At 51.3% G+C, this 26,726-nt stretch overlaps 1 protein-coding gene across 2 annotated transcripts; it reads right to left on the bottom strand.

Annotated features, from left to right (window-relative positions):
* Positions 1-15,777: 15,777 nt before the first annotated feature.
* Ccr7 (chemokine (C-C motif) receptor 7) lies at positions 15,778-26,656 on the bottom strand. 2 transcript variants are annotated; one of them, NM_007719.2, is made up of 3 exons: positions 26,568-26,656; positions 20,614-20,663; positions 15,778-17,613 (listed from the first exon to the last, which is right to left on the bottom strand). In NM_007719.2, the coding sequence occupies exons 1-3, from the start codon at positions 26,575-26,577 to the stop codon at positions 16,537-16,539; spliced, it is 1,137 nt and encodes a 378-aa protein (NP_031745.2). In that variant the 5' UTR covers positions 26,578-26,656; the 3' UTR covers positions 15,778-16,536. The 2 variants fall into 2 exon arrangements, with proteins under 2 accessions (NP_031745.2, NP_001288642.1); NM_001301713.1 differs by lacking the exon at positions 20,614-20,663.
* Between the last annotated feature and the right edge of the window lie 70 nt (positions 26,657-26,726).

The raw sequence follows: 26,726 nt of genomic DNA on the forward strand, positions 1-26,726 counted from the left end.
GCTGGCCCAGCACTAGGGCAGACATCCAGGCCACCAGCAGGTGCTCCCTGGCTAATTTGCTATCTCCCTTTCTTTCGCTGGCTTTCCTGGTACTAGAGTCAACAAGAGCTTGTAGGACAAAACTCACTTGCCAAAGTATGTGAGAAGCGGGTGTCGGGGGTGCCCCTCTGGCTCCTCTGCTGTTCTTGGAAGGAGGCTGAGCAGACTCTTGGCCTCCTGTCTCCAGACTTGGCAGGTGGCAGTGGTACCAGACCCGTCTTGGTCCTAAATCTGGCCCTGCATCTCATGAGCTGGGTGATATTGTGTGTGGTATTAATTTCTTCCAGCCTCAGTTTCTTCCAGCTTACAGGTTCCTTGGCTGTAAAATAGGAATAATGTCATCAGTATTGGGAGAATTAAATTGCTAATAGTTGCAGAGTTAACATAGTGGCCAACACAAATCAGGAGCCTTGGAAGCATCGGTCTTCCTCCCTCCCTTGTTCCCAGATCCCTTCTTATCCCTCCCTCCCTCCCTCCCTCCCTCCCTCCCTCCCTCCCTCCCTCCCTCCCTCCCTCCCTCCCTCCCTCCCTCCCTCCCTTCTCTCTTTCTTTCCAGTCGCAACTCTGAGATGGGAGACCTGTTGGCAGGTACAGGAAGCCCCTCTCTTCATAGAACCCCTCTGGACCTCCAGGCCAGGAGACCGAGTATGGAGTTGGCGACCTGACTCCTGGGTGCAGACTTTTAATCTAGGGATGATGTTCATTGTAGCACGACCACTTCTGGGCACAGGCTCTTCTGTAACACTTGTCCTTGAGCTTCACTGAGGCTAAGACAAACAGGTTGGCCAGCTGGAAGAGGAGGAGGTTGGAAACTAGCTGGCCTGGGCCTTTTCCCTTTCCTGGGACTAGTGTCTTCTATCAAAACTCAACAGTGTGGATGGCCCGGCTCACTCTGCCAGCCAATTCAGGAAGAGCCAGAAGCTAATTCACACTCAAATGTTAATAGCAATAAATGAATCAATGATAGTCACCCCCAGGGGTGTTGATGGCTGTTAATGACTTTCAGGTTCTGCTGGCTGCTTTCAGAACAGCTCAATTCCCCTGAGCTACATCTGTCTTGGGCTTAGTCATTTAGCACTCTCAGCCCTCAGCTTCAAAGGCTGGGAGCTCAGGGAGGCTGGCTCTGGAAGAGTATGGGGTCCAAAGAGGGGGTCTAAAACTCTGATAACCAGAGGACACGAGCCAAGGGCCAGGGCTGGGACAGGAGCTGGCAACACTGGTATCATGGAGGTCGCACCATGGAAGTAGTGGTGGAAGAGAGGGTACAGCGCGGAGTCACTCTGACTGTGTGATGAGCTGTTGCATGTTGCTCTCCAACACGGGTGATGTCTGTGTGTCTGTCTGCCTTATCAGACCCTCTGGACACTTCAGATGCTTTTGGCTGGTGGCTGTATCCAGTAGGTTACAGCCTCCTTGGGGCATAGCTGGAAGCTCGCCGGGCAGGACATAGCTCTTAAGAACTCAGTCCTGAGTTGAGCCCAGTACTATATTTCAATCTTATTGGGGTGGGAAAGATCTAAGGGTCATGTTAAGATGCAAATTCTGGGGGCTGGTGAGATGGCTCAGTAGTGAAGAGCGCTGGATACTTTTCCAGAGGACCTGAGTTTGATTCCCAGCAACCACATGGAGGCTCACAACCTTCTGTGATGCCAGTTCCAGGGGACCCGACACCCTTTCTTGGCATTATATATACCAGGCATGCAAGTGGTGCACATCTATACAAGTGTGCACGCACATTAAAAAAATAAAATCAAGATAAAATTTTAAAAAAATGCAAATTCTGATCCTATGTGTGCAGAACCTGGGGTTTGCATTGAGTTTAAGTTCCCAGATGATGGGGTTTGCTGCTGTTTGAGTGCATGCGTGAGTGAGTGTGTGTGTGTGTGTGTGTGTGTGTGTGCGTGTGCGTGCGCAAGCACGCACGCGTGTGCAAAGGACCATGGGCAGGACACTTTCCTCACTGTGATCTCAGAAGTCCCCTCTGACTCTGACACCGCATCTCTCAGCACATAGTAAGTCAGGGATGAGTTTATCCAGTGCTGCCCCACCACATGCAGGCCAGTAGAGGAAGACAGCTAATCTTTAACGGGGGTGAGGTGGGGTGGGGAGGGGGGTCAATAACGAAATCAATCACCAATCACTGAAAACTTACTGTTGGCTCATCACTTCTCCATTGAAGAATCTGGCCTCAAGATGTTTTTGAGGCTGGGGGGAAACCAGAATCTGGAGAATTTGGAGATGAAGGACATTGAACATGTGTCTGTCTGTCTGTCTGTCTGTCTCTCTCTCTCACAGACCCTTCAGTAGTGATGAGGAGTTTATTAATCCTTTTCTTGGTCCTGGTCTCCAGCAGCCCACTTCACGGATGAATGTGCCGGTGGGACTGCCCCTTAGCAGGGAGGCATGCTGTTATCAGTGATGCCCTGGAAGTGCTTCTGGTCTACCACAGGTAAACAGTAAACTTTGTATCTAAGAAACTTCCCTCAGAGGGCTGGGTTCCTGTCAAGGAGTGAAAGTTTCCAGTGTGTGTGTGTGAGTGTGTGTGTGTCTCTGTGTGTGTGTCTGTGTGTGTGTGTGTGTGTGTTTCTGTGTGTGTGTCTGTGTGTGTGTGTGTATGTGTGTGTCTGTGTGTGTGTGTGTGTGTTTCTGTGTGTGTGTCTGTGTGTGTGTGTGTATGTGTGTGTCTGTGTGTGTGTGTGTGTATGTGTGTGTCTGTGTGTGTGTGTGTCCCACAAGCTGGTGGATGTGCTCTTTGTCCTTTCATCTCTGCAAAAAATCAGGTCAGTGGTTTCAGAGTTATCATCCTTCAAGGTTCAGGAGGGAGGTGACTAGGGTTGCTGTGGCCTGAGGGTCAAAGTCGCTTAGGCTATAGGGTCCCCAGAAACTAGTAGAAATGACTGCTCATCTAAGGAAAGGATGCAGCTTCACCCGGCTCCCTTCCAGCCTTTCCCTGGGGGGCTTCTCTTCTTTCTCTGCCTCTCTGGATGCGAATCTTCCCCTGGTCCCTGGCAGTGGAGTCATGGGAACTGTGGCTGCTCTGTAGTAGCAGGACGCTGGGTGGGAAGCGTGGAGAGCCCTAGGGAAATGGAGGTGGGACTCTCCCTATGGTAACAACAGCAGTAGAGTGCGCTCCTCGGTGTGCGGAGCACTTTCACACTTGTGTCTTTACCTTGCCCACAACACAAAGCCCAAAAAGGCGAGGACCAAGAGGGCATGGGTGGGTGTTACCGCATGTGCTGCCAGTTGCTGATAGCAGTGGAAAGCTACTTCAAAGGCATCTCAAGTCTCACACTCTCCTTCTGAACCCCCGAGGGTCCCCCAGAATACCACCTCAGAAACGGACGGGAAATCGGACCCACTGCGCTTGGTGGTAGCAAAGGTGTCTCTAGTAGCCTCAGGTCGCACCTTGACCCAGACTGACCTAAGCTGGATTTTTTGGGTCTAGGTTTGTCACAGGTGTCCTTGGGTCCCTGATCATTTCAGAACTGGAAGAGACACGGACCTGCTTCCTGGGTCCAATCTGAGTGCTGTGGGGGCAGGGCTGAACACTCCAGCAGCTCTCCGTTCTCTTCCTACCCTGTTCTTAAAAAGTACACCGCCTCACCCGCTGGCCACCCCATCCGCTTAGCCCTCCTGCCTCAGCTTTTGCTTCCCAAGCTGTTTCTCAGAGGCTCGGACAATGGAGGCAGCTGATCTGGAGCCTTCACCCCTTCTGGCGGCTGAGAGCCTCCTGCAGAGCCACGCCCCCTCTCAGCCCCCAGCTAAGCCAGAAATCATCTGTTAGCCATCCAGGGCGCTGGATTGCCAGATGAGATCCTCCCACCTCTTCCTGGAAGTGAGCCCCCTGGCCCTTCACTCTCTGTCATCCCCGCCTCAGTTCTCCCTCAGGGAGGTTCGAGGATAGTCTATGGTCTCTCTGGGTACCTCCTGGGCAGCCCCCTGCAGAGGAGGCAGGGGCTTGGTGCTAAGACTCTCCTGGGAGGTGAGTCTAAGTGTGACTTGCACAGGTCAGCACAGTGGCCTGTGCTGGCCACCTCCCAGGGAGCAGAGCAAAGCAGCTAGCTGTGGGGCGATGAGCCTGACACTGCACAGACCTGCTGGAAATTACAGAGCGCTGGGGAGGGAAAACAAACGGGGGTTTCAGTTCCCATGGAGACAACCTCTATTTGCATAGGTCCCTGCGTCAGAGCCTTGGACTCCGTGGTGTGTGTGTGTGTGTGTGTGTGTGGTGGGAGGGGTGACATTGGAGGGCAGGGTCATCTGTTTACTGTCTGGAACTGTTCCAACATAGCCTCCAAAGTGTGTGGGGGGGGGTGGAGGGGGGAGAACAAGTCTCCCATCCTTCAAACATGATGAAGAGATTTTTTTCAAAAATATTTATTTATTATTATATATAACTACACTGTAGCTGTTATTAGACTCAGACTTACCAGAAGAGGGCATAAGGGTGGTTGTAAGCCATCATGTGGTTGCTGGGATTTGAACTCAGGACCTCTGGAAGAGCAGTCAGTGCTCTTACCCGCTGAACCATCTTTCAAGCCCTGAAGAGATCTTATACAAGACCTTTTGGCCTAGGTGGGTCTTTACAGTACAGGGTTTTTCTTTTTTTTCTTCAGATTTAAAATTTATAACTTAATTTGTCAAAGGTGTAGGAAGACTCTAAATTCACCATTTATACAGTTATTAAACAAACCAATGGTGCTATTTATTTATTTATTTGTTTGTTTGTTTGTTTATTTATTTTTTAAACCTCCCATGTGCCAGACACTGGGCTCTGGGTACCAGCCAGGAGTTAGTTGTTCTGTACTTGCTAGTGTGGTGCTGTGAAGCACCACAGTCCTTTCTTGGAAGGTGCTGGGCTCAGTCAGATGAGGCTGGCTTCTTTGTGGAGATCATCAAAGCCCAGGAACTTGGCTACAGCACCCCCATTCCCTCTGTACTCAAAGCCAGTGACTTCTGTCCTCAGGTGTCAAGGGGACCAGCCAATTTCTACATCTTATAGGGCAAAGACAACCCCTGAATTGCTGAGTGAGTGACCCAGAGGGCAGGGGATCATCCTGGCTATTGTCTGCAGAGTGTCTTCCCCTACCTTCTCTACCACACCATGTGTTACTAGGAGTTCTACACTCGATGCTCAAACAGGGAAACTAACACTCAGGAAGTGCTTGTCAGGGCACCATGAAAATGAGGCATGATGAAACCAGGATGCAGATTGGTGGTCAAAGCTTTCTCTCTCTCCCTCTCTCTCTCTCTCTCTCTCTCTCTCTTTCTCTGCTGCTTCCTCCCTGTCAAGGGGGCGCCTGGTGGTCAGACCTCCCCTCCTGGCCGTCCTCCAGCCGGCCTGCTGCTATTCCTCTTCCTCCCCTCAAATGGGAAGCAGCTGTGCGGGTGGTGGGGTGGTGGTTGGGGGTGGGGGTGGTGGTGGTTGGGGGTGGGGGTGGTGGAGGTGAACTCAGGCCGTGTTGTATCTGGTCACTGTATCCTAGAGGTGGTGTATCTGAAAAGCCACAGGCACTACCTCTGGTGCTCGCTGGTCATTTCATCCCTCAGTGGCTCAGTTTTTATCTCTGCAAATCAACAGGGATGCCTGGCAGACTTCCTGGTGATCTATGCCTTCCCCGTGTAAGAATTCTAATGGAATCCGGTTTTCGGGGCCTTCAAGGTGGCCTAGTGGGTAAAGGGACTTTTCTTGGGTTTCCTGTTGGTAGCCACTCAGGGGGTCTTTTATCCACGTGTGGGTGACTGTGAGTTTGTGTGTGTCTGTTTGCTTGTTTGCTTGAGTTGATTAGGACGAGAATCTCATATAGCCCAGTCCGGTCTTGAACTCTCCCTGTAGCCTAGAGTGACCTTGAACTTCTGATCCCCGGCCTTCACTTCCCAAGTGCTGGGATTGCAGGCCTTGAACCACCACGCTAAGTTTATGCTGCACTCATGCATGCTATGTAAGCATTCCGATGGTTGAGCAATATTTCCCAGCAATTTTGTTGGAATTTTTCTGAGACAGGGTCTTGATCTGTAGCCCAGGCTGGCCGAGAATTCTCTCTTTCTCCCTTAGCCTCCTCAGCGTGGTGGGGTTACAGATGTGCACCATCACAATGAGCTGAAAAGAATTGTTTTTCTGGGTCACTCTTTGAGCATCTGGTATCACCTAACAGGATGGAGGGGCTTCTGGGCAGAGCCTGGAACGGTTTCTTACAGGCAGCACTGGGGTTAGGGGTAGAGAGCACAGGCAGAAAACTTTGGAGGCCTTGGGGGCTGTTTGGCTTGTGGCTGGAGCTATGGGATCAAAAGGAACTGAGGAACGTTGAAAGTCCCCGAAGGGAGGGTGGGCCTTGAACTACGGCCACCTCCCATGCTTGCATCTGGCTGGGAAGTGGGGTGGGGGTGGGGAGACAAGAAATAAACACATTCTGAAGGTCTGCCGTTAATGAGGGGGTCTGGAGTTTCTGAAGCAAGAGTCGGATTGCAAGGCCGGGAAAGAAGGCAAACTGTTGAATGTTGGGAGAGCCCAGAAGATGAGGCCGCAACTTCCACATGCACCACACAACCCTGCCATGCAGACAATACTTTCTCATTCCGTGGAGATGGAGACTGAGGCCAAGCAAGTTCAGCCATGTGCCCAAGGCCACCTAGCTAGAAAGAGGAGTGGGGCAAGGGATTGGCTGTTCATGTGAGAGCAGGAGCTCGGACTTGTCTGGGTTCAAGACCTGCCCCCGCCTCCCCCAGGCTCTTTCAGAACCACCACTCAGGCCAGTTCACTAGGCGCCTCCGTTGTCGCCCAGCCTGCTGTTTTTGGCTAATGTTCTTCTCCTCCTCCCAACCTCTCCTCCCAAGGATTCCTCTACTCCCCAAGGTCTCCTTTTCCTTAGTCTCCGCTGCAAGGGTTGGTGGATGAGCCCATAGCCCGAAAGAGAGGCCAGCTGTGACAGTTGAAGATACAGTAAAGGAGATTAAGCCCTTCCTTTCAGTGCCATCGAGGTGCCTTGATCTGGCTAAGTCAATCCATTCATGTCACTGGGTTGTGGTTGAGCTCTCTCTGGGCCTTTCGAGTGGGTGTCAATGTCCCTTATGGGGGAAGCAGTTGTACTGCAGTGTGTGTACACAGGGGAGCCCCTGTAGTACCAGTGTGTGTGTGTGTGTGTGTGTGTGTGTGGGGGTCTATGTGTCTGTTCCTCTCGCTGTGTGGGCAATGTATGCACTTTTGCCTATCAGTATTTTATAATTTTTAGGCATACTGCCCATATGAATATTTATGAATGAATGCTAGCAAGTTTGGTTCTGTAGCTTGAAGGACAAAGAACAAAATACCCCGTTCAGCTCCTTGCTTAAAACATACTGAAAACTTTAGGGGTGGAGAGATGGCTCAGTGGTCAAGAGCACTGGCTGTTCTTCCAGAGGCCTTGAGTTCAATTCCTAGCAATTATACTGTGGCTCACAACCCTCTGTTATAGGATCCAAAGCCCTCTTCTGGTATGCCTGAAGATAGCGACAGTGTACTCATATACATAAAATAAATTTTACACACACACACACACACACACACACACACACACACACACACACATATGTATATATATTTTAAAAGCACTGATTGCTCTTTCAGAGGACCCAAGTTTGATTCCAGGCACACACCTGGCAGTTTACAACTGTCTATAATCCCAGTTCCAGGGAATCTAATCTGGCCTTTGTGAATGGTAGGGTACACAGACATAGATGCAGACAAAAACCAATATACATGAAATAAAATAGGATATTTAAAAGTTCTTTTAAAATATTGAACATTTCAAAATGGAAAGGACAAGCCATTTGACACATATGTGGTTCTTGTGACATGTGTCACAGCCCACGGAGATGTTTCTTCTGGGATCATTGACTGCCTATTATATGACTTGTTTGTGAGACTGGTGTGTGTGTGTGTGTGTGTGTGTGTGTGTGTGTGTGTTTGGGGTATGAACTGAGGTGTGAAATCTGAACACTTTTGTCACAACCCCCAGGCAGCTACCAGTGCCTATCAAAGGAAAGTTGTGTTTTATTTTTGGCGCCTTTACTGCAGTTCCCACAATGCCCCAGGAGGCTTTTGTTTGATTGCCTTTGTTGGAAGAGTGACAGATACTTCCCCTCACCTGCTGCCACCAGTGGCCCCACCAGAAACCACAGCTGGGGGTGGAGTAGCTTCCTCAGCCCCTCACCCAGGCACTTTGCACCCCTTCCAGGCGTCAACATGCCCTGAGATGTGGGCTCCCTGACCCCACCCAGTCAATATGCCCAAGGCACCTCAGAACCGCAGGGGATGGGTGTAAAACTCACTCCATCTAGGAACTTTCTTTTGCTCTAGAGGAGCTGCAGCAGACAGGTGACTTGTTCATGTTGCCCAGTGGCTCCATGGCAGAGCCAGGAGGCCCAAGAAGGCCTGAGAGAGAAGCAGGGCCCAGTGGGAAGAAGGAGTGGACAGCCTATCACAGCCGGGCTGTTTCCCTGCTCCCTGAAGGCGGTACTCATTCGACCGTGCCTCCTCCCAGGACAGAACTCTGCATCCAGCGTGCTTTGAGAGATGCTATGTACACCCAGCACAGTGCCTAGCTCCTAGCTGCATTTGATTGGATTTGATAAGAGTAGGCAACTATGTGGTTAAATGGTGCAGCAAGAGGGCAGATGCAAATTGGCCTTTGGAGGCCAGCTAGAACTGGCTGACATCCTTTAGTAGTTTTATTGCCTTATGGCTTTGGCACTTTCCCCTCTCTGGGCTTTACTTCCCCATCTGTAAAATGGGCCTTCAATAGGATTGCTAAAACACTTCAATAAGGCTAGGTGTGGTGGTGCACCCCTTTAATCCCAGCACTTGGGAGGGAGGCAGAGGCAGACAGATTTCTGAGTTCGAGGCCAGCCTGGTCTACAAAGTGAGTGCCAGGTCAGCCAGGGCTACACAGAGAAACCCTGTCTCGAAAAAAAAAAAAAAAAAAAAAAACCAGAGAGAGAGAGAGACAGACAGACAGACAGACAGACAGACAGGACAGACTTCAATAAGGTAAGGTTTCAATACACAGTATAAATGAAGTAGGGAATATAATCTTAGCACAGCTGCTGGCTGTGTCACCATGAGTCAGTTACACCAGCCTGCTCTCACCCTTGGCTTCCTCACTTGTGGATTCAGTGCCAGGTGGATCCCTAGAATGGACACTAAGCAAATGTCAGCACATCCTTCCTTCCTCCCTTCCTCAAAACCTCCCCTCCCTCCCGATCCCTCGTGATTCCTGTGTTTCCCCTGCTCTGCTGTGTTTAACCTAAAGCTCGGAAGCTCTTCTAGTTTGTAGTCTGCTTAGGGTTGGCTCTGCTGGGGTGATGGAGAGAGAGACTGTGGTTAGAGCAGGCACGAGTTCTCATCGCGTTCATTCCCTGACCAGGCTTTCTAGTCCAGAGATTGTCAACGGCCAACCCAGCAGAGCCAGAGCATGACGGGCAGGGTAGGTGGTAGACAGAGGTGGTAGCTCGAACAAGATGGCATGTCTACCAGTCCTGTGAGAGCTGTAGTGCAGGAGCAAAGATGGTTCCCACTTGGGTGATTCTCCACCACTAGACTTTTTTATTAGATATTTTCTTTATTTACATTTCAAATGCTATCCCGAAAGTTCCCTATACCCTCCTCCCGCCCTGCTCCCCAACCCACCCACTCCCGCTTCCTGGCCCTGGCATTCCCCTGTACCAAGGTTTGCAAAGACCAAGGGGCCTCTCTTCCCAATGATGGCCGACTAGGCCATCTTCTGCTACATATGCAGCTAGAGACACGAGCTCTGGGGGGTACTGGTTAGTTCATATTGTTGTTCCACCTATAGGGTTGCAGACCCCTTCAGCTCCTTGGATACTTTCTCTAGCTCCTCCATTGGGGGCCCTGTGTTCCATTCAATAGATGACTGTGAGCATCCACTTCTGTGTTTGCCAGGCCCTGACCTAGCCTCACAAGAGACAGCTATATCAGGGTCCTTTCTGGCAATATGCAATAGTGTCTGGGTTTGGTGGCTGATTATGGGATGGATCCCCGGGTGGGGTACTCTCTGGATGGTACATCCTTTCGTCTTAGCTCCAAACTTTGTCTCTGTAACTCCTTCCATGGGTATTTTGTTCCCTATTCTAAGGAGGAATGAAGTATCCACACGTTGGTCTTCCTTCTTCTTGATTTTCTTGTGTTTTGCAAATTGTATCTCGGGTATTCTAAGCTTCTGGGCTAATATCCACTTACCAGTGAGTGCATATCAAGTGAGTTCTTTTGTGATTGGGTTACCTCACTCAGGATGATATCCTCTAGATCCATCTATTTGCCTAGGAATTTCATAAATTGTTTTTAATAGCTGAGTAGTACTCCATTGTGTAAATGTACCACATTTTCTGTATCCATTCCTCTGTTAAGGGACATCTGGGTTCTTTCTAGCTTCTGGCTATTATAAATAAGGCTGCTATGAACATAGTGGAGCATGTGTCCTTATTATCTGTTGGAACATCTTCTGGGTATATGCCCAGCAGAGGTATTGCTGGATCTTCCGGTAATACGATGTCCAATTTTCTGAGGAACCGCCAGACTGACTTCCAGAGTGCTTGTACAAGCTTGCAATCCCATCAGCAATGGAGGAGTGTTCCTCTTTCTCCACATCCTTGCCAGCATACCACTAGACTTAATTACAGGTCTGGAGCTAGCCAGGCTGCAGAAAACACCCCCGGGGCCAGAAGAATTCACCTCTGCCTTTGCAAGAGAGATTGCGCGTGCCAGTTACTGGACCACAGATGCAGAAACCATCCAAGACTAGCACGCCTGAGTTCCCAGCTTCTTTGAAACGTAGGGAAAGGGTTTAGGGCATTTCATCTGCAACATCTGTTCAGCTTCACAATGATATTTGTTTAGAGCAAACATAACGTACACTGTCCTAGGCAAGCTGTGACATGGATTGAGAAGTCCCCTCTCCTGCCCTCGTGATAGAGGACTTGGGTATCCACTTCAGGGCAGACTACCCGTAGGTCACACTGGGAGATGAGAACTCGGTGGGGTCACTGTGGTGTGACACAGTGCCACAACAGCCTGGTCAGGGAACTTTGTGGGATCAGTGGGCAGTAGACAAAATAGAGCGATAGCCATTTGCTTCTGCCTTCCTTTTTCTCCTGGGCATCTTGGAATTTACTATGTACGCCAGGCTGGCCTCAAAATCACAGAGATCAGCTGGCCTCTGCCTTCTGAGTGCTGGGATTAAAGGCATGCGGCACCACGCCCCCCGCTGGCAGTAGCCATTTTCAAAGTGCACAAGGGAAGGGGTAAACCTAACATCTGCAAGGAAGTGTGATCGGGTCACATACAAATCAGAATAGGGAGGAACCTGTGGGCCATGTGACCTCAGGATCACAGAAGTTCTAGCTGGTGCTTCTGTTGACAGTGCCTTCATCTGTGTCCCTGGCTGGGATGCCTGGTGTGTGGAAAAGCTGGGTTCCTGTTGGGGTGAGAGTGAGAGTCCTCAGGGACTCAGTGTAGGGAAACTTGACCTTCTTCCTCCTTCCCCCTCCCTGAAACATGGTTTCTCTGTGTAGCCCTGGCTGTCCTGGAACTCACTCTGTAGACCAGGCTGGCCTCGAACTCAGAAATCCGCCTGCCTCTGCCTCCCAAGTGCTGGGATTAAAGGCGTGCGCCACCACACCCCGGCTAACCTTTCCCTTGAAAAGAACAAACACCCATGGAATCATTTCTTCCTGTGAGACTAGGAGACTTGAGGGAGGACACACACACACACACACACACACACACACACACACACACACTCACTCACTCACACACACGGATTCATCTGCCCACTGGATATACTCTCCATGTCTCGTCTCCAATATACAGCTCCCCCATCCCTGCTCCTTCCTCCGAATTCAGAATCTCCTCTCCGACTCTGTCCTTTATTCCCACCATCTCATAGGCTTGTTTCTTCCTTACCTACTCTGTCCTTGACTCAAAAAACCCGCAAGTGAGTACCTCGTTCTCAAAGAAGACTCATTATCAAGGCAAGAGCTGTCTGCAGGCAAGAGAGGTTCGTATTAAGGATGGATGCTGGCAGACCGGATTGAGGGTGGACCTAAAGGGCGTTAGGATTCTGAGTATCAGAGAGGCCCCTAGAGACCTCAGGTGATCTCCTTCTCCTTGTGCCTCAAATGTCTCTCCTGGCCACCCTGTGGGGAGACCAGACTCTCATCTAAGGTGTCCTCCAGTTTGTTGTGGATTGCGTGTGAACAGACATAGGGCTGAGGAACTGAAGGTGGTGACCTTGAACTTAGCAAGAGTTTCTCTCCTTCGTGTGTGTGCAGGTGGAGGGCAGAGAGACACTGGGGTGTCTGCCTCTGTTCTCCATCATTTACTTATTGCTTATCTATTGAGATGGGGGTCTCTTTGTGAAGCCTGAAGCTTCTACTTTCTGTTAGACTTGGTTGGCCAGAGGCTCTAGCATCTCTGTTTCTTCATCGTCCGCAACACCAACCCTGGCCTGTGAGTGTGGGTTATGAATCTGGACTCAGGGCCTCATGTACAACAAACACTACCCACTGAGCCATCTCTTGTGCCTTTTCTCTCTCTGTCTCTTTAAAGAAACATTTTTATTTTATTTTTTAATATTTATTTATGCCGGTGGGTGGTGTCCTACACCTTTAACCCCAGGGTTTGGGAGACAGAGGCAGATGGATCTCTGAGTTAGAGGCCATTCTCTTCTAGAGAGTCAATTCCAGGACTGCTAGGACTCTACAGAGAAACACTGTTTCCAAAAAATGAAAACAGAACAAAACAAAAGATTTATTTTCATTTTATATGTATGAGTGTCTTGCCTGCATGTAGGCATGTACCCCACACATACATGGCACTGTACCTCATTATCTGACACTAGATTTGCAAACCGTTAATAGCTGCCATGTGGATTCTGGGAACTGAACCTGGGTCCTCTGGAAGAGCAGCCAGTGCTCTAACCATTGACCCACCTCTCCATCCCTGCAATGTTTTAAATCTATAATTTCTCAACTATCTCCCAAAAGATGATATCACTTGCCCGGGTATTTCTAAATATTTTGCTTTTGTAGATGAATTGCTTCCTTACCTCAATCCTGGGAGGCAGGCACGACTAATAACTCCATTATGCAGGTTTGGAAACCGAGGCACCGCACCGTAAGGGAGCGGAGACATGAACCAGGCCATCTGGCTGTGGAGTGGGAGCTCCCCTGCTGCTGCCTCGCTCAACATTCTGGCTCTGTGCTAAGTGTTTACCCAAATCTCCCTTGTTTTGCAATTGAGAAATCTGAGATTCAGAGCAGTTGAGCAACAGCTGAAGGTCACACAGCTGGGGAGCGGCAGGGTTGGGATTCAGAGTAGGCCAGGCTCCATCCCCCCTTTTGGCAACTCTGCCAGACCCTCAGGCTCCACAGCTAGCTTAAGCAACCTCCCCTCATTGCTGTGTCTCTTTGGACAAGCCAGCTCCTTGCTCTGTCTAGAGAACGACAGGGGTCAGCCCCTGCTTCCTGAGGTCTCCAGGAACCTATTAAAGGTTCGGCACTTCTAGCAGAAAGGGCAGTTTCATGACCTGGGAATGTCTTACATTTGGCCTAGGGTCACAGCCAGGGGGGATCTGAGTTAGGGCTGATGTGTGTGTGTGTGTGTGTGTGTGTGTGTGTGTGTGTGTGAGCGCTCACACACACACACACACACTCATAGTTGGGACTGGGCGTGGGGGGCGTGGACAAGGGACTGTTAGTGGAATGGAAGGAGCTTGGGGCAATTGCAGAATGATGGCGTGGCAAGGGACACAGATTTAGAGGCATGGGGCTGTTGTATGGAGCAGACGAGAAGGGCAGAATGAGAAAGAAGACCTGGGTGGGCTTCAGGCAGGGTGCTTTCTTGTATCCTGGGGATCACCCTTGGTAGGCACAAGAGTGCATCAGGCCAGGTCTTAGGCAGCAGGCCAGCGTGAAGCTGAGGATAGAACTTCTGAGACACAGCAGTTTGGGGAATTAGCATTGCTGGGGGTTCTGTTGTTTCTGTAAATATTTGGAGATGTCCAGTTATACTAGCGCAATGTATTTGAGGCCAGGGTGGCATGCTTGTGTGGTTGGCCCAGCTTCCCCTTCCGTGATCCCTCCATTATTTCCTCCCTGGTAGGAATCGAGGGCTGTTTTCCCATCTGTAACTTCATTAGGATCTACAAAGCCACGTGCACTCTGGCAGGTTCCCCTTGGGGATGACCGTGGCCAGTGGCATCGCCTTCTTGCAGCGTGCTTGTGGTCACACAGTCGCAACTGAACCTTTTTAATATTCAGTACCAGCATCCCGAAAGCTGCCCGCCACCCGCCACCCGCCACCCGCCACCAGCCACTGCCTGCACTTGAGCCAGCCTCGTTCCTCCCACGATGCTGATTCCAGACCGGGAGGCCGCCTGACAAATTGTGTTAAAGTCTTTCTAGCCCCATGCATCCTGTGGAGGAGGGTAATGGGTGTTTGTGGTTACAAGCTTAGAGAATGAGCACTGTTATGGAACAGGCTCCATTTTTCTTTTTTCTTGGGGGGGGGGATTGGAACTATGTTTTTGTGTGAATGTCTCACCTCTCTCTCCCACCCCCCACCCCCATCCTACCGCCAGGCTCAGAGCTATTCGGGTGCTAAGCCATTGGACATTTGCCCAGGTATCATAGTTTGGACCAAGCTCTCGGGCTTGGGGAAATTAGGGCTTTGGTTAGACACTGGGACACAATGACAAGGACACTTGGCCTGTGGGGATGGAGTGAGGGGCGACAGAGTCTGGCCCTCTCCCTCTGCTTTCCACACCGCTGTCTTTTGAATGTGTGTGTCCCTCCAATAGGCCTGTGTTTGAATTTGAACCCTAGGGATGATGGTATTGGAGGGTGGGGTGGTTGAGAGATAACTGGCTGGCCGTGAAGGCTCCACCCTGATGAATGGATTTAAGGCCTTATAAATGGACTTGGGAGATACTAGAGTGGAAGTTGTCTCACTTCTAGAATGGTGAGAGATAGATTCCTGTTGTGTATAAGTTCCGCAGACCGCAGTGTTTTGTTACAGGAAACGGGGATGGACTGAGACTCGCACTACAGAGGCACTTAGGGGTCAGGCTGGTAACAGTAACTTCTGTTACTAGTGGGTAGAAAGGAGGGGACCGAGTGGTCCTAGCTCTCAAACACCCTGCAGAGTCCCATCCAGCCTGTGGCATCTGACTAGTCCCTAGTTCCCTTACTCTAGAATGTCATGACCTCTGTCTGAGCTTCCCACCAAACTGGAGTTCTTAGAGGAATGTACGCAAGTCTGAAGGGGCCTGACAAGAGTTAGGGCTGTTTCCGGGCTATCCTGTTACAGCAAACACAACAGGATGCAGGTGTCCATTTCCCCCCAACCCGGGGTTCCTCTGAGTTCCCAGACACAGGAGTTCCTGGGACAACCTCGTCTTTCCATACTCAGAGTGCTCTCCTATGTATACTGCTGCCTGTAAGGGCCTAGGTCCCATCCCACGGGCTCTGCAGGTGTATGTGCAAGACAGACATCCTGTCTTCGCTCTTTTTCCACCTCTTGCAGCCTCCTGGGTTTGCATCTCCGGAGAGGCTCTGTGACCTCATGGTTCTGAGTGCTGAGAAAGGAAGGCTGGGGCGGAGGGGTGTGGGGCGCAGGACTCTCAGGTGGAATGGGGGGACAACTCACTCACTCGCCATTTAACCAAGGAATTTCCTCCCTTCTTTCCAAGTTGTTTCCTCGAGGGAAAATTTTTTTTTTATTTGTTTCTTCATAAAAGATATATGAATCAAAAGCAGAACATGAGGAAAGGTATCAGTGGCTGACAGAGAACAAAGAAGTAGCTTGCTGGCCTCTGTCAGCCAGCAGGGTCACCTTCTCTCCTTTCTGTCACCTTTCCCCTACCTTTTTATTCCCATCATAGAGACCCAACTACTTGTCATTGCCATCCAGAGCCCCAGCTGGGACTGCCTTCAGGCTGATGGTGTGGCCTGGACCTCAGGAAAGGCGGTGGAGAGGCAGAAGGGAGGGGCAGGGGTGCTCTGTGGGAGCATTTAGAGAGACTGTCATCTCTTGCTTGCTTGCTAAGTGTGGAGATAAGCTCTGTCCTTGAATCTCCGGGACATCTCTCTAAGCTAGAAGCAGGTTCATTCAGAGGCCTCCGAAGACTACTCAACCAGGGTGTTCACTGGCCCCACATCCCTCACTCCGGAAAGTGTGGCAGCCTCTCACTTTCACTTTTGGCTGTCGTTTTGGGGATAGCTGTCTTGGCTTGAGTGTTAACTTCTCAGCCATATCTTTTACAGCTTTGGTTGAGGTAGTTATAAGTGGGATGGGGTTAAGCAGTTTCTTAGGTCCTCATGTCAACCTGACTGGCCAGAATTGCTCTTCCCTCAGCAGCAATTCGGTGGATGGAGAGTCTGTGCATGTGTGCACCACATTAAGGCTCCTGGGAGAGGTCCTTGTAGTCCGGGCAGGGGAGCCCCCTACGGGGAGAAGGTTGTGGTGGTCTCCGCCTCCATGCTCACCGACGCGTTCCGTACATGCCGGCAGGAAGACCAGTGCCGGAGCCGTTCCTGGCTGAGGCAGCCCAAGTCCTTGAAGAGCTTGAAGAGGTCGCTGCGGAACTTGACGCCGATGAAGGCATACAAGAAAGGGTTGACGCAGCAGCGGACGGAGGCCAGGCTGTAGGTGACGTCATAGGCAATGTTGAGCTGCTTGCTGGTTTCGCAGCTGCTATTGGTGATGTTGAAGTTGGCCACCGTCTGAGCCAGGACCACCCCATTGTAGGGCAGCTGGAAGACTATGAAGACTACCACCACGGCAATGATCACCTTGATGGCCTTGTTCCGCTCAAAGTTGCGTGCCTGGAGCAAGGTACGGATGATAATGAGGTAGCAGAAACTCATAGCCAGCATAGGCACTAGGAACCCAAAAACCATCTGGGCCACTTGGATGGTGATCAAGGCCTCCACTTGGGCACTGACCAGTGAGCATCTCAGCGTGTCCTCGCCGCTGTTCTTCTGGAGGCCGCTGTAGAGCAGCTCCGGGATGGAGAGGAAGAGGGCCAGCATCCAGATGCCCACACAGGACAGCTTGCTGATGAGAAGCACGCGGGCGCGGTGGCGATGAGCCGACACGGCCTGGACGATGGCTACGTAGCGGTCAATGCTGATGCATAGGAGCAGCAGCATCCCGCTGAAGAAGCTTAACTTATAGATGCCAAAGATGCCCTTACACAGGTAGACGCCAAAGATCCAGGACTTGGCTTCGCTGTAGGCCCAGAAGGGAAGAATTAGGAGGAAAAGGATGTCTGCCACGGCCAGGTTGAGCAGGTAGGTATCCGTCATGGTCTTGAGCCTCTTGAAATAGATGTACGTCAGTATCACCAGCCCGTTGCCGAGCAGGCCCACGAAGCAGATGACAGAATACATGAGAGGCAGGAACCAGGCCTTAAAGTTCCGCACATCCTTCTTGAAGCACACCGACTCGTACAGGGTGTAGTCCACCGTGGTATTCTCGCCGATGTAGTCATCGGTGACCTCATCTTGGCAGAAGCACACCTAAGGGGGAAGGAAGCACCTGATGAGCTCACAGTCCGGATCTCACAGTCAGGACATTGCCCGGGGCTTCTGTTCTCTTGCAGACTCTCAGACCTTAGACCCTTTGGGTCAGCATCTTAGACGGAGGAGCCCAGGAAACTATAGTTTCCCCCTCAAACCCCAAGTGAGTCTTTGACTAGAAATCCACACCTCTTAAGCCTCAGCATGTGGGGCTGAAGAACTGGCTCAGGGGTTAAGAGCAGAGTGCGTGTAGCTCTGGTAGAGAAGGCCGGTTCGGTTCCCAGCACCCACACGGTGCGTCGTGGCTCTCTGTAACTCTAGTTCCATGGGCTCTGATGCCCAACTCTGACCTCCTCTGTGCATGTGGTGTACTTCTATGCACGCAGGCAAAATGTTTATACCCATAAAATAAAATAATCCTAAATAGGGTTAAGAATACGGACTGCTCTTCCAAAAGTCCTGGGTTCAATTCCCAGCAACCACCACGGTGGCTCACAACCATCTGTAATGGGATCTGATACCTTCTTCTCATGTGTCTAAAGATAGCTACAGTGTATGCATTTACGTTCAATGAATAAAAAAATCTTAAAAAGCCAAAAAACCAAACCAAAACAAAAAATAAATCTAAGTAACGATGTTAGCACATGTATGAATTACTCAGGGAGGATCTAGTTAAGATGTAAACGTCTGGCCCTGCAGACTCAGGCAGGACCAGAAAGTTTACATTTCTACTCATCAGTAGCAAAGGCCTGATGTTTTGTCAACTCCTGGGACATCCAGTCTCATCCTCACTGGCTGAGATTGGGGATAGTCTAGGGCTTTGGGGTCTGCTGAGCCCTGAGCTGGAAATCGCACATCTTCTCTGTGTCTGGGAGATAGAGGCAAATCGCAACTCCTGTGCTGGACCGTTGTGGGGTTTGGGACCCTGTGATGTGGGGGGAAAGTGTGTCTTTCTTCTGGAGCCTCTTTTGGGTCCCAGGAGAGTTTTCTTTTTGGGGTGGGGGCTACAAAATGCCTCAGCTTTCGAGGGAAAAAACAAAAAAACAACCCCCTATGTTAGGTTCAAGGTTGAGGAAGGTCCGAAGCAGGAAGAGAAGATCAAAGCTCCTTTGTAGGAATAAACTTCAGTCGAGGGACTGCTGATAAGAGACATGGGGATTTTCACAGCTCCCTGGTACCCACTACACTCAGCGCGTAGACAAATGTACCGTAGGGCCTGTGGGGTAGTGCTTGGGTAAATGTGACTGCCTTCCTATGGCGGCTTGTGCCCCTGGAAGGAAGCGGCTCTCTTCCCCCACTCTCCCTCTGTGTTCCCACCCTCTTCCCACACCTCTTTGCCTCTCTTCCGGCAGATCCCAATCAGCAGGGCTCAGCTGTTCTGGGCTTTTTTTAGCCCTTTAGCAGGGCTGCAGGGTGCGTGTGGGGGACGGTTCAGCAGCTGCTGTGATTTTTATCAATGGAGGGGGTGCCTGCCGTCTGCCTGTGTGTGATGGATGGACCACCACAGATGGGAGGGGGTGGGGTGGTTTGAAGGCCCACTTTGGAAAGTTTAGGGTTCCTCCTCTGGGTAGGAGATTTTCAGTCATTCAGTGGTGATCCACAGATCGCACCACCATTGTGAGCCTACCGACAGGATAAGGACAAAGTGGTGTTCAGGAGCCCTTTCTTGGGGCATGGCTAACTTGAGAAGAAGAGTCCATAGCAACCTTGTTTCCCTGGTCCAGGTTTGACTGCAGCCTGGGGGCCCTGGGAGAGGTTAGCTGCGCTTGGCTCTTCACGAATGGGTCTGTGGCCTTAGGTCTGCGGCCCCAGAGGCTTAAAGGGCTTCTAGACCCTTTGGAGGTCAGAACTCCCAGCTTCTATGAAGTGTGCTCCCACACCACCTCCCTCCCAGTCTTCTCTTCTCCCTCCTGTTCAACACCCCTTCCCCCAAGCTTGCCGCCTCTGCAGCCCACAGCCCCACCACATCCGGCCTTGTCTGAACCCCCCCCCCCCTTCCTCCCAAGTGAAAGACAAAAACCAGCCACAGATGTCTTTACCCTTCTCTGGCCTTCCAGCCAGCAGTACAGGAGGGGCGGGAGTGGTGATGGGGAAAGGGCCAGGCTAAGGGGCTGCAACCCAAGCTCCAGGGGGCCTCTGAGAGGGGTTTGGGGAACAGTGCCCAGCCTGGGGCCTGTGCCTGGCCTGAGCTCCTGGAAAGCTCCCCCTCTGGCCTCCGGACCTGGGAGAAAGTCAAATCCTGAAGCATTGCTTCTCCAGGCTGGCCGTGGCCATTCCCCACCTTGAGAGAGTCCTACCCCAATTGAGGAAACTTGACTCTCAGAGTTTCTCCTGACTCTGGTGGTTGGGGAGACACACGTTCTGCCTCCATTGCTGGGATAGAGAACGGAGTGGGCTCTTGGCTCTGCAGAATTCAGACCCACTATGTGTTCCCTTCACCGTCCTCTCCACCCGGGTCCCGGGCTCCACTCATTCTCCCTCCTGCTCCCCACAGGCAAGCCAAGCCAAGGTCTTTCTATTTTATGAAGGAAAACAGAATGAGATTACAAGGAGACCCTTGGACTGAAAGGCAAGAGGAAGCAACTCTGGGTGACTGGGGAGTAACCAGAGCGCCCGACCGAGGGTCCTTTTCTCAGTTCACAGATGATGTGTGCACCTATGTGCAAAACCAGGCCCACTCTAAGCCCTGTGTTGCACAAGTCTAAGAGATCTCAGACACTGTTTCTGTCTCCTGAGTGAGGAGGTGGGAGCTGGGAAGAACGAGGGTGGGGGTAGGTTACGTCTCCCTGGGCTTTATTTTAAAGGGGGACAATGGAAGTCCAGAGAATGCCTGCCCCCTTCGTGGGGGGAGGCGGGGGGGGGCAAGGGGCCGTGAACGGCAGGTGGGTTTGTGTCTAGACCTTTCGTTCCTTGCAGCGGTCTGTTTGTGTTCCAGCACTCCTGGCTGGGGAGGGGGTGTGGAGGAGGGAAGAGAGCTCTTGCCCTGGCAGGAAGCCTCACCTGGAAAATGACAAGGAGAGCCACCACCAGCACGTTTTTCCTGGGTTTCCCTAGAGGAGACAAAGGAGATGATGTTACCGCCCCGGTAAAAATTGCTCGGTGATTAAGGAGACATTCGGGGGTGGGGCAGGGGCACCATTGGGAACTTTTATCCCAGGCTCCAGGCACCTCGGGCTTGCTGAAAGAGAACATCAGAACCAGATTGTGTGTTTGAACACCTGGCCTGCTGCCCAGCATCCCTGTCTTCACCTCCCTCCCTTCCGCTTCTACTCCCAGGTCTGGGAAAGAAGTAGAACAGCTGGCTCCACCCCCTCCCATCCCCCTCCCATCCCCCTCCCATTCCCCTCCCCCCTCCCCTGCCCTGGCCAGTCTAGGCTGCTGCTGGTTTGCAGTATCCACTGTACCCCAATAACTCCTCCAGACTGCTGGTTCCGCACAGGGTCCTGACTCCCCCCCCCCCAACTTCCCATTCCACATGATGCACAGCCCTGTGGTAGTCGGGATGTATGCACACATGTTCAACACTTCCTTGGTGGCAAGATCCACCGGCCTGGGAGCATTCCTTGATGGTCAAGGGCACAGACAGCCACATGTGAAGCCTCACAGATGTTCTAAGGGCTAAGGAAATGGGAATCTGTTCTCTCTCCCTCAACGTGTTTTCGAATACTCTGCAGACAGAGACCACTGGTTAGAACAGGCTTGCATATGACAGCGACCACTCCTCATTCTGCTCAGAGCTGAGCCTTGAGCCAGCCTGGGCTGTATTTTCTCCTGACAGCTAAGCAAGAGGACAACTGGAAAAGTAATTTTTGCAGACATCTTATGCCCCCCACCCCAGACCTCTACCCCACATACTCCCGTCTCACCCCTGGGGACCCTTGATCCGCCTTCTTTGCTATTGGCACCCCTCTCCAGCCCTTGAATCCCAGTTCTTCAGATCTACAGGAAGAGTCAGACCCTATGGGTCTTGCAGTCCAGAGTAGGACTTTGCTCCCCAATCTGAGTCTGGGGGACCTCTTGAGGCCAGGGAAACAGTTCAAACGCAGATGTTGTTTGTCCTTGGCCATAGCACCACCTGCTGGAGACTAGGCTACATGACACCCAGGGTACCTGACATGTACTCCAGGCTGAGGAGGCTACGCTTGGTCACTCAGTACAGGCAGGAAGGGCATCAGGGTGACCCGGACAAACGTTTTTCCCCTCTACATTCTCCTCCATGCTATGTAAGCACGTCTTACTGAAGCTAACTCTGCCCTCTATTCCTATCTTGCCTCCCTCCTAAATCCCTAACCATAAGTCGAAATCCTAGCTGTAGAGATAGAGAGACGCTTAGGCTTAGCGTGGGGCCCATGCCTCACCAGCTCCATCTTTTTCTGGGGACAGACAGCCACTGTCCCCTTATCATCAGCTTGTACTAGAACGTTTGGAGACAGGAAGGGGAACATCACCACGTGGCTTCACAGCTCATCTCTCTCACACATTCCCCCCCCCAACTGAATTACCCCTGGCACCCCACCCCCACCCCACGAGCTTGAGGTCACATGCCCATTCTCAACTATAGGATTTTCAGGGTCTGATGCACAGCCCGCCCTTCCCTGACTCATTTCGGGGTTCAGCGTTCGAGGTTTCTTTCAACCCATCAACGGCTTTCGGTTACTGTAGAGAAAGCCCAATCTGACTGTCAGGGACGTGGAGAAACCCCTAAGGAACAAGAACTGTTTCTGTTTTACTCTGGGTTCTGTCCCGGTTCTTTTGTAGCCACAAACCCGGAGGGGCTCTGGGGTGTGTGAACAAAATTGATGTCTCATTCCAGGGATACTGGATATGAGGTTGGGGGTGGGGGTTGGGTGGGTGAGTCGGGGTCCTGTAGATCCAGGACAGGCCATGTTCAAGGCAGTTAACAGGAGAATTTGGGGGAATTTGAACGTGTGGTGACAGAGGGACCTGGTCAGTGTTGGTGAGTCAGATGACTCAATAGTCAGAAAGCAACTGCTCTTGAGCTACGGGCAGTTGGGAATGCCAGTGTGGGGGAGCTGTTGATTGAGGTGTTCGGTGTTTCCTGAGTTCTTGGGTTTGCAGAATGATTAAGGTGAAAGGAAAACTCCCTAGCACTCTAGCCCGACACCATCCCAACTCCCCTGCCCTGCCCTGCCTCAGCCTGACACTCAATTCCCTCCCCCGCCCCCAGCTCCCAGCCTGGGAAGCCAGTCGCCTCCTGCTCAGGTCCTAAAGCTCCCATCTGTACATTCCCCCAGTCCCTCCAGGCTGCCCAGGAAACCATGGCTGCTTATCATCTGGCCCGAGAGACACCTCAGGTGATGATTTTCTCTCTGGACCTTCTCAGCCGCTTGTAGGGGACATGAGAAAGGGCAGAGGCTGAAGCAGGGACCCAGCCCGCAGATGGGAGGCAGGGATGTGAGAGCTGGTGGGATCTTGTTATTAGGGCACCAACGCTGTCACTCAGTGATGCAATTGGCACCCACTGAGCTTTCAGTGAAGTGCGCTGTCCACGTGAGACAGGCGCTGCCATCCCCGTCCTCAATGGATACCCTGTGAGACCCCACGTGACAATCAGCCCCAACGGAAGAACTGTCAGCACAAGGCTTCCCTAAGGACACCCAGCCCCTGGCCATGGCCACCTCACTCCTAGCTCCTCTCCCTACATCTCTCCCCCCTCATAACATCTTGTAAGTTCCTTTTGTATTCTAGGAAACAGGCCCAGAGATGTTATGTCGTTCCTCTGGATTCACATAGCTATTAAACAATAGATCAGAGATGGGAAAGGGGAACATCTAGCCTGGGTTCTAATGGCTGAGTCATGTGACATTACTGATGAGCCTTGGGTGTGGAGGGTCCTCCACAGATCAAGGCCACTCTTGCTCTCTCTACTGCTTCTGGCCACTCGTGTCTGTTGCTTCCACATCTCGATCTTCCACATCTTTTGATGTTGGTCCCTCCCCTGTCCTGATACAAGGATCTGTTGTCCCCTACTCCTTCCAAAACACACATTTCATCTATCTGCCCATCTATTTGGAAAAGGGTGGGGGACCTTTGCTGGCCCCCATTCTTTTTAGGGTGGTGTATGGATTCCCTGGTGCTGTCACACAGCGCTGTAAGGGCCACCCCAGTCTAGCTTGTTTCTTGGCACATCTATTTCCCTGACTCCCATCAGCTGACACCATTCCCCCTTCCTTGTTGCTCTATTGCCTTCACCAGAGCTGACTGACTATGAGCTCAAGGTGTGTGCTCATATATGTATGGGTGTGCACACATACAGAGGTCAGAGGCTGACATCAGTGTCTCTCATGGAACCTGGAGTTTGCCAATTCTGAAGACTGGTTGGCCAGCAAGTCTTATTATTCCTGCCTCCCTAAGCAGGCTTAGGTATTACGTGTGTACCTTGCTACAGCCAGCTTTTAAACTCTGAGGCTACAAGCTCAGGTTCCTCAGGCTTGTGTGCCAGTCACGTTCCTGACACTCGGATGCCTCATTTACTTTGTTGGCTTAAGGCTGTAGAGTCTGAAGATCTGGCTACAACCTGGCCCTTCTTTATTAGGTTTGACAACTTCTACACACCCTTCAAAATACAATTGCCATGCTTTCTGGACACGTGTTCACAGCCTTGCTTTTTGCTTTTGAATCTTGTCCTTATGCCCCCTCAGGAGTGCTGTGTCTCTCACTGTTGGTGTTGCGTGTTGACATACATGTTACGTTCCCCACCAGACTCTGTATTCAAGAAGTTCTCAATGAGTGACACATGACTGGAAGACAATACCACACAGAGGAGCGTTTTTTCCTAGCTACTCTGGGCTCCAGTGTTCTCCACAGCCAGGTTTCTGGAGGGCCACAAGAGAATGACCCTGAATTCTCTTCTACTGCCATCTACAGCTGAGCTGTGAGACACAAGTCTCTTATGGGTTCATTTGTCACCCCCTCCCCTTCTCTGATTTTGAGATGTTGTGCTGAGATCTGTGGTCCCATGTCTTGAAGTTAGGAAGGGTATATCAGGGCTGCTCATTCAAATCATGAAAGAGGCCAGCTCAGCCCTGGTTTGTAGTTTCTCATTTTGTATAACAGAAACCTAGGCCTTCTCACCCACCTCCTGTCCCTACTAGGTAGACAAAGAGTGAAAAACAGATAGTTTGTGGCCCACCCGCCCTTCCAACGGCGCCGGAGCCTGTTTTGAGCAAAACTTCTTAAGCAGTTTCCCCTCACACCAGCATTTCAGAGTTAGCTATTAGGGTGCTTCTTAAGTTGAGTAAAAAAGCAAGACTATCTCTTCTTCCAGGACCAGAGTTTGCCCCACCCCCTGTATCAAAGCCATGCATTTAGCATCCCCAAACCTAGTTCAGGAGAGACTCTATAGTGTCCCAAGTGCCAAGGAAGGCAGGTGTCTGTCTCCTTTTTGTGTCAAAACATTTAGACCTTTAATGGGACCGACTAAGGTCAATTGGGATGGTAAAATTTACACCATGGAAATTGGCAAATGCTGTAAATTTAGAACCTTTCCCTATTCTGGGAGCCACATTTTAGGAAGGTGGAGAAGATCTTTGGTGGATGGTGTGGGTTCTCTGAGACTATGGCTGGTGGAGGTAGATACCTGAGGTGTAGGCTTAGAAAGCAGGCAGGTGGGAGGAGAAGCTGGAATAGATATTTGCTTTCTAAAATATACTTAGAGAGGCTGATTCTATCCATCCATCCATCCACACATCCATCCATCCATCCATCCATCCATCCATCCATCCATCCATCCATTCCTCCATCCCTCTCTCCCTCCCTCCCATCAACACTTTTTACTTACACCCAAAACATCTGAGAGGCAGAGGTGTAAGAACAAAATCCTGCTTCCCATGAGTTCATAGCCAGCAGAGGTGGACCCCACTATATACCTTCCACAGCTGGATCTAGATCTAGGGTGCAATGCACGCTGGGCAGGAGAGACAGATAAAGATGCTGCTGGCTGTGGTGTGGCTTGGAGGGGGTGTGAGGACAGCACCAGGGAACCTTCACTTTTTAAAGTCAACCCCTTGTGGCTTTGAGGCTGGTGAGCGGAACTCTAGGAACTTGGCCCCTCCAGCCCCAGCCGAGTCTGACTCTGCAGCCGAGATTTAAGATGTGTAACTGGGGTGTCTGGAGCTGGACTCCCCTTGGCACTTTGCTATAGTAGACACTGAGGCTTGCCTGGTAGAATAGCTTGTTATAGAGAGGGCTGTGGTGTGTGGGCTTTGTTTTAGGGGCTGTGCTGTGCTGGCTACAGTTTCTCTACGTGGAGTGCCCCCTGGGCCACTCAATTTTATGTTAGTCATTCACCCTTTAACCTGCAAGAGGCACAAAACCTGGGATGTGTAGGAGGGAGGAAGGGAGGGAGGAAGACAGACAGAGACAGACAGACAGATGACAGGCAGAGACAACAAGAGGCAGAGGTGGCAGCTAGTATTTGTATTGCACTATGCACAGCACAGTTTCCATCAGTTTCACTCTTCTCGTGAGCAAGGAGATTCAAATCCTGGTTTAACAGGACAGAAAGGAGGGACCCAGAGTGGGAGCAGGGTGTCCTGAACTCTCTAAAGAGAATTTTCTTAGTCCCCAGAGGTGCCAGAGAACATCACCCATCCCTACCAGCTGAGAACGTGTTCTATCCAGGCATCAAGGTCAGTCTACCAGGCTGTTCATTGCCTGCTGCTTGAGAGGACCCAACTTTATGCCTGTGTCTGTCTTGGCATCCACAGCTGTTCCTTCCCCTGGGTCTGAAAGAGCAGGTACATCCTCTCTCCAATGCCTCATCCAACGGGATGGCATTCTCTGAAAGCAGCCACCAGTTCACACCAACTGCCCTGATTGCTCTGGAAACTCCCCCCCCCCCCCATGACCCCTATCCCCCATGCATGTTCATTGCCCTAGAGTCTGGCTTTGTGTCAGAAGTTTTGACTTCTCTTAAGAGAAAGCTTACTTACCTGGGTCCATGGTGCTCTGGGGGCTGTAGAAATCACACAGGAAGGCTGTGCTTTTGGTTCTTGTCTCTCTCCAGCTAGCCCTCTCTGGCAGGGAGGAAGTGGTAAGAGCCCCTTTTAAGTTGTTCCAGAGCCCCTCCCACTCCTGTCCCACCCCTCAGA

The sequence above is a fragment of the Mus musculus genome, chromosome 11, assembly GCF_000001635.26.
Source record: "Mus musculus strain C57BL/6J chromosome 11, GRCm38.p6 C57BL/6J".
NCBI classification, from domain to species: domain Eukaryota; kingdom Metazoa; phylum Chordata; class Mammalia; order Rodentia; family Muridae; genus Mus; species Mus musculus.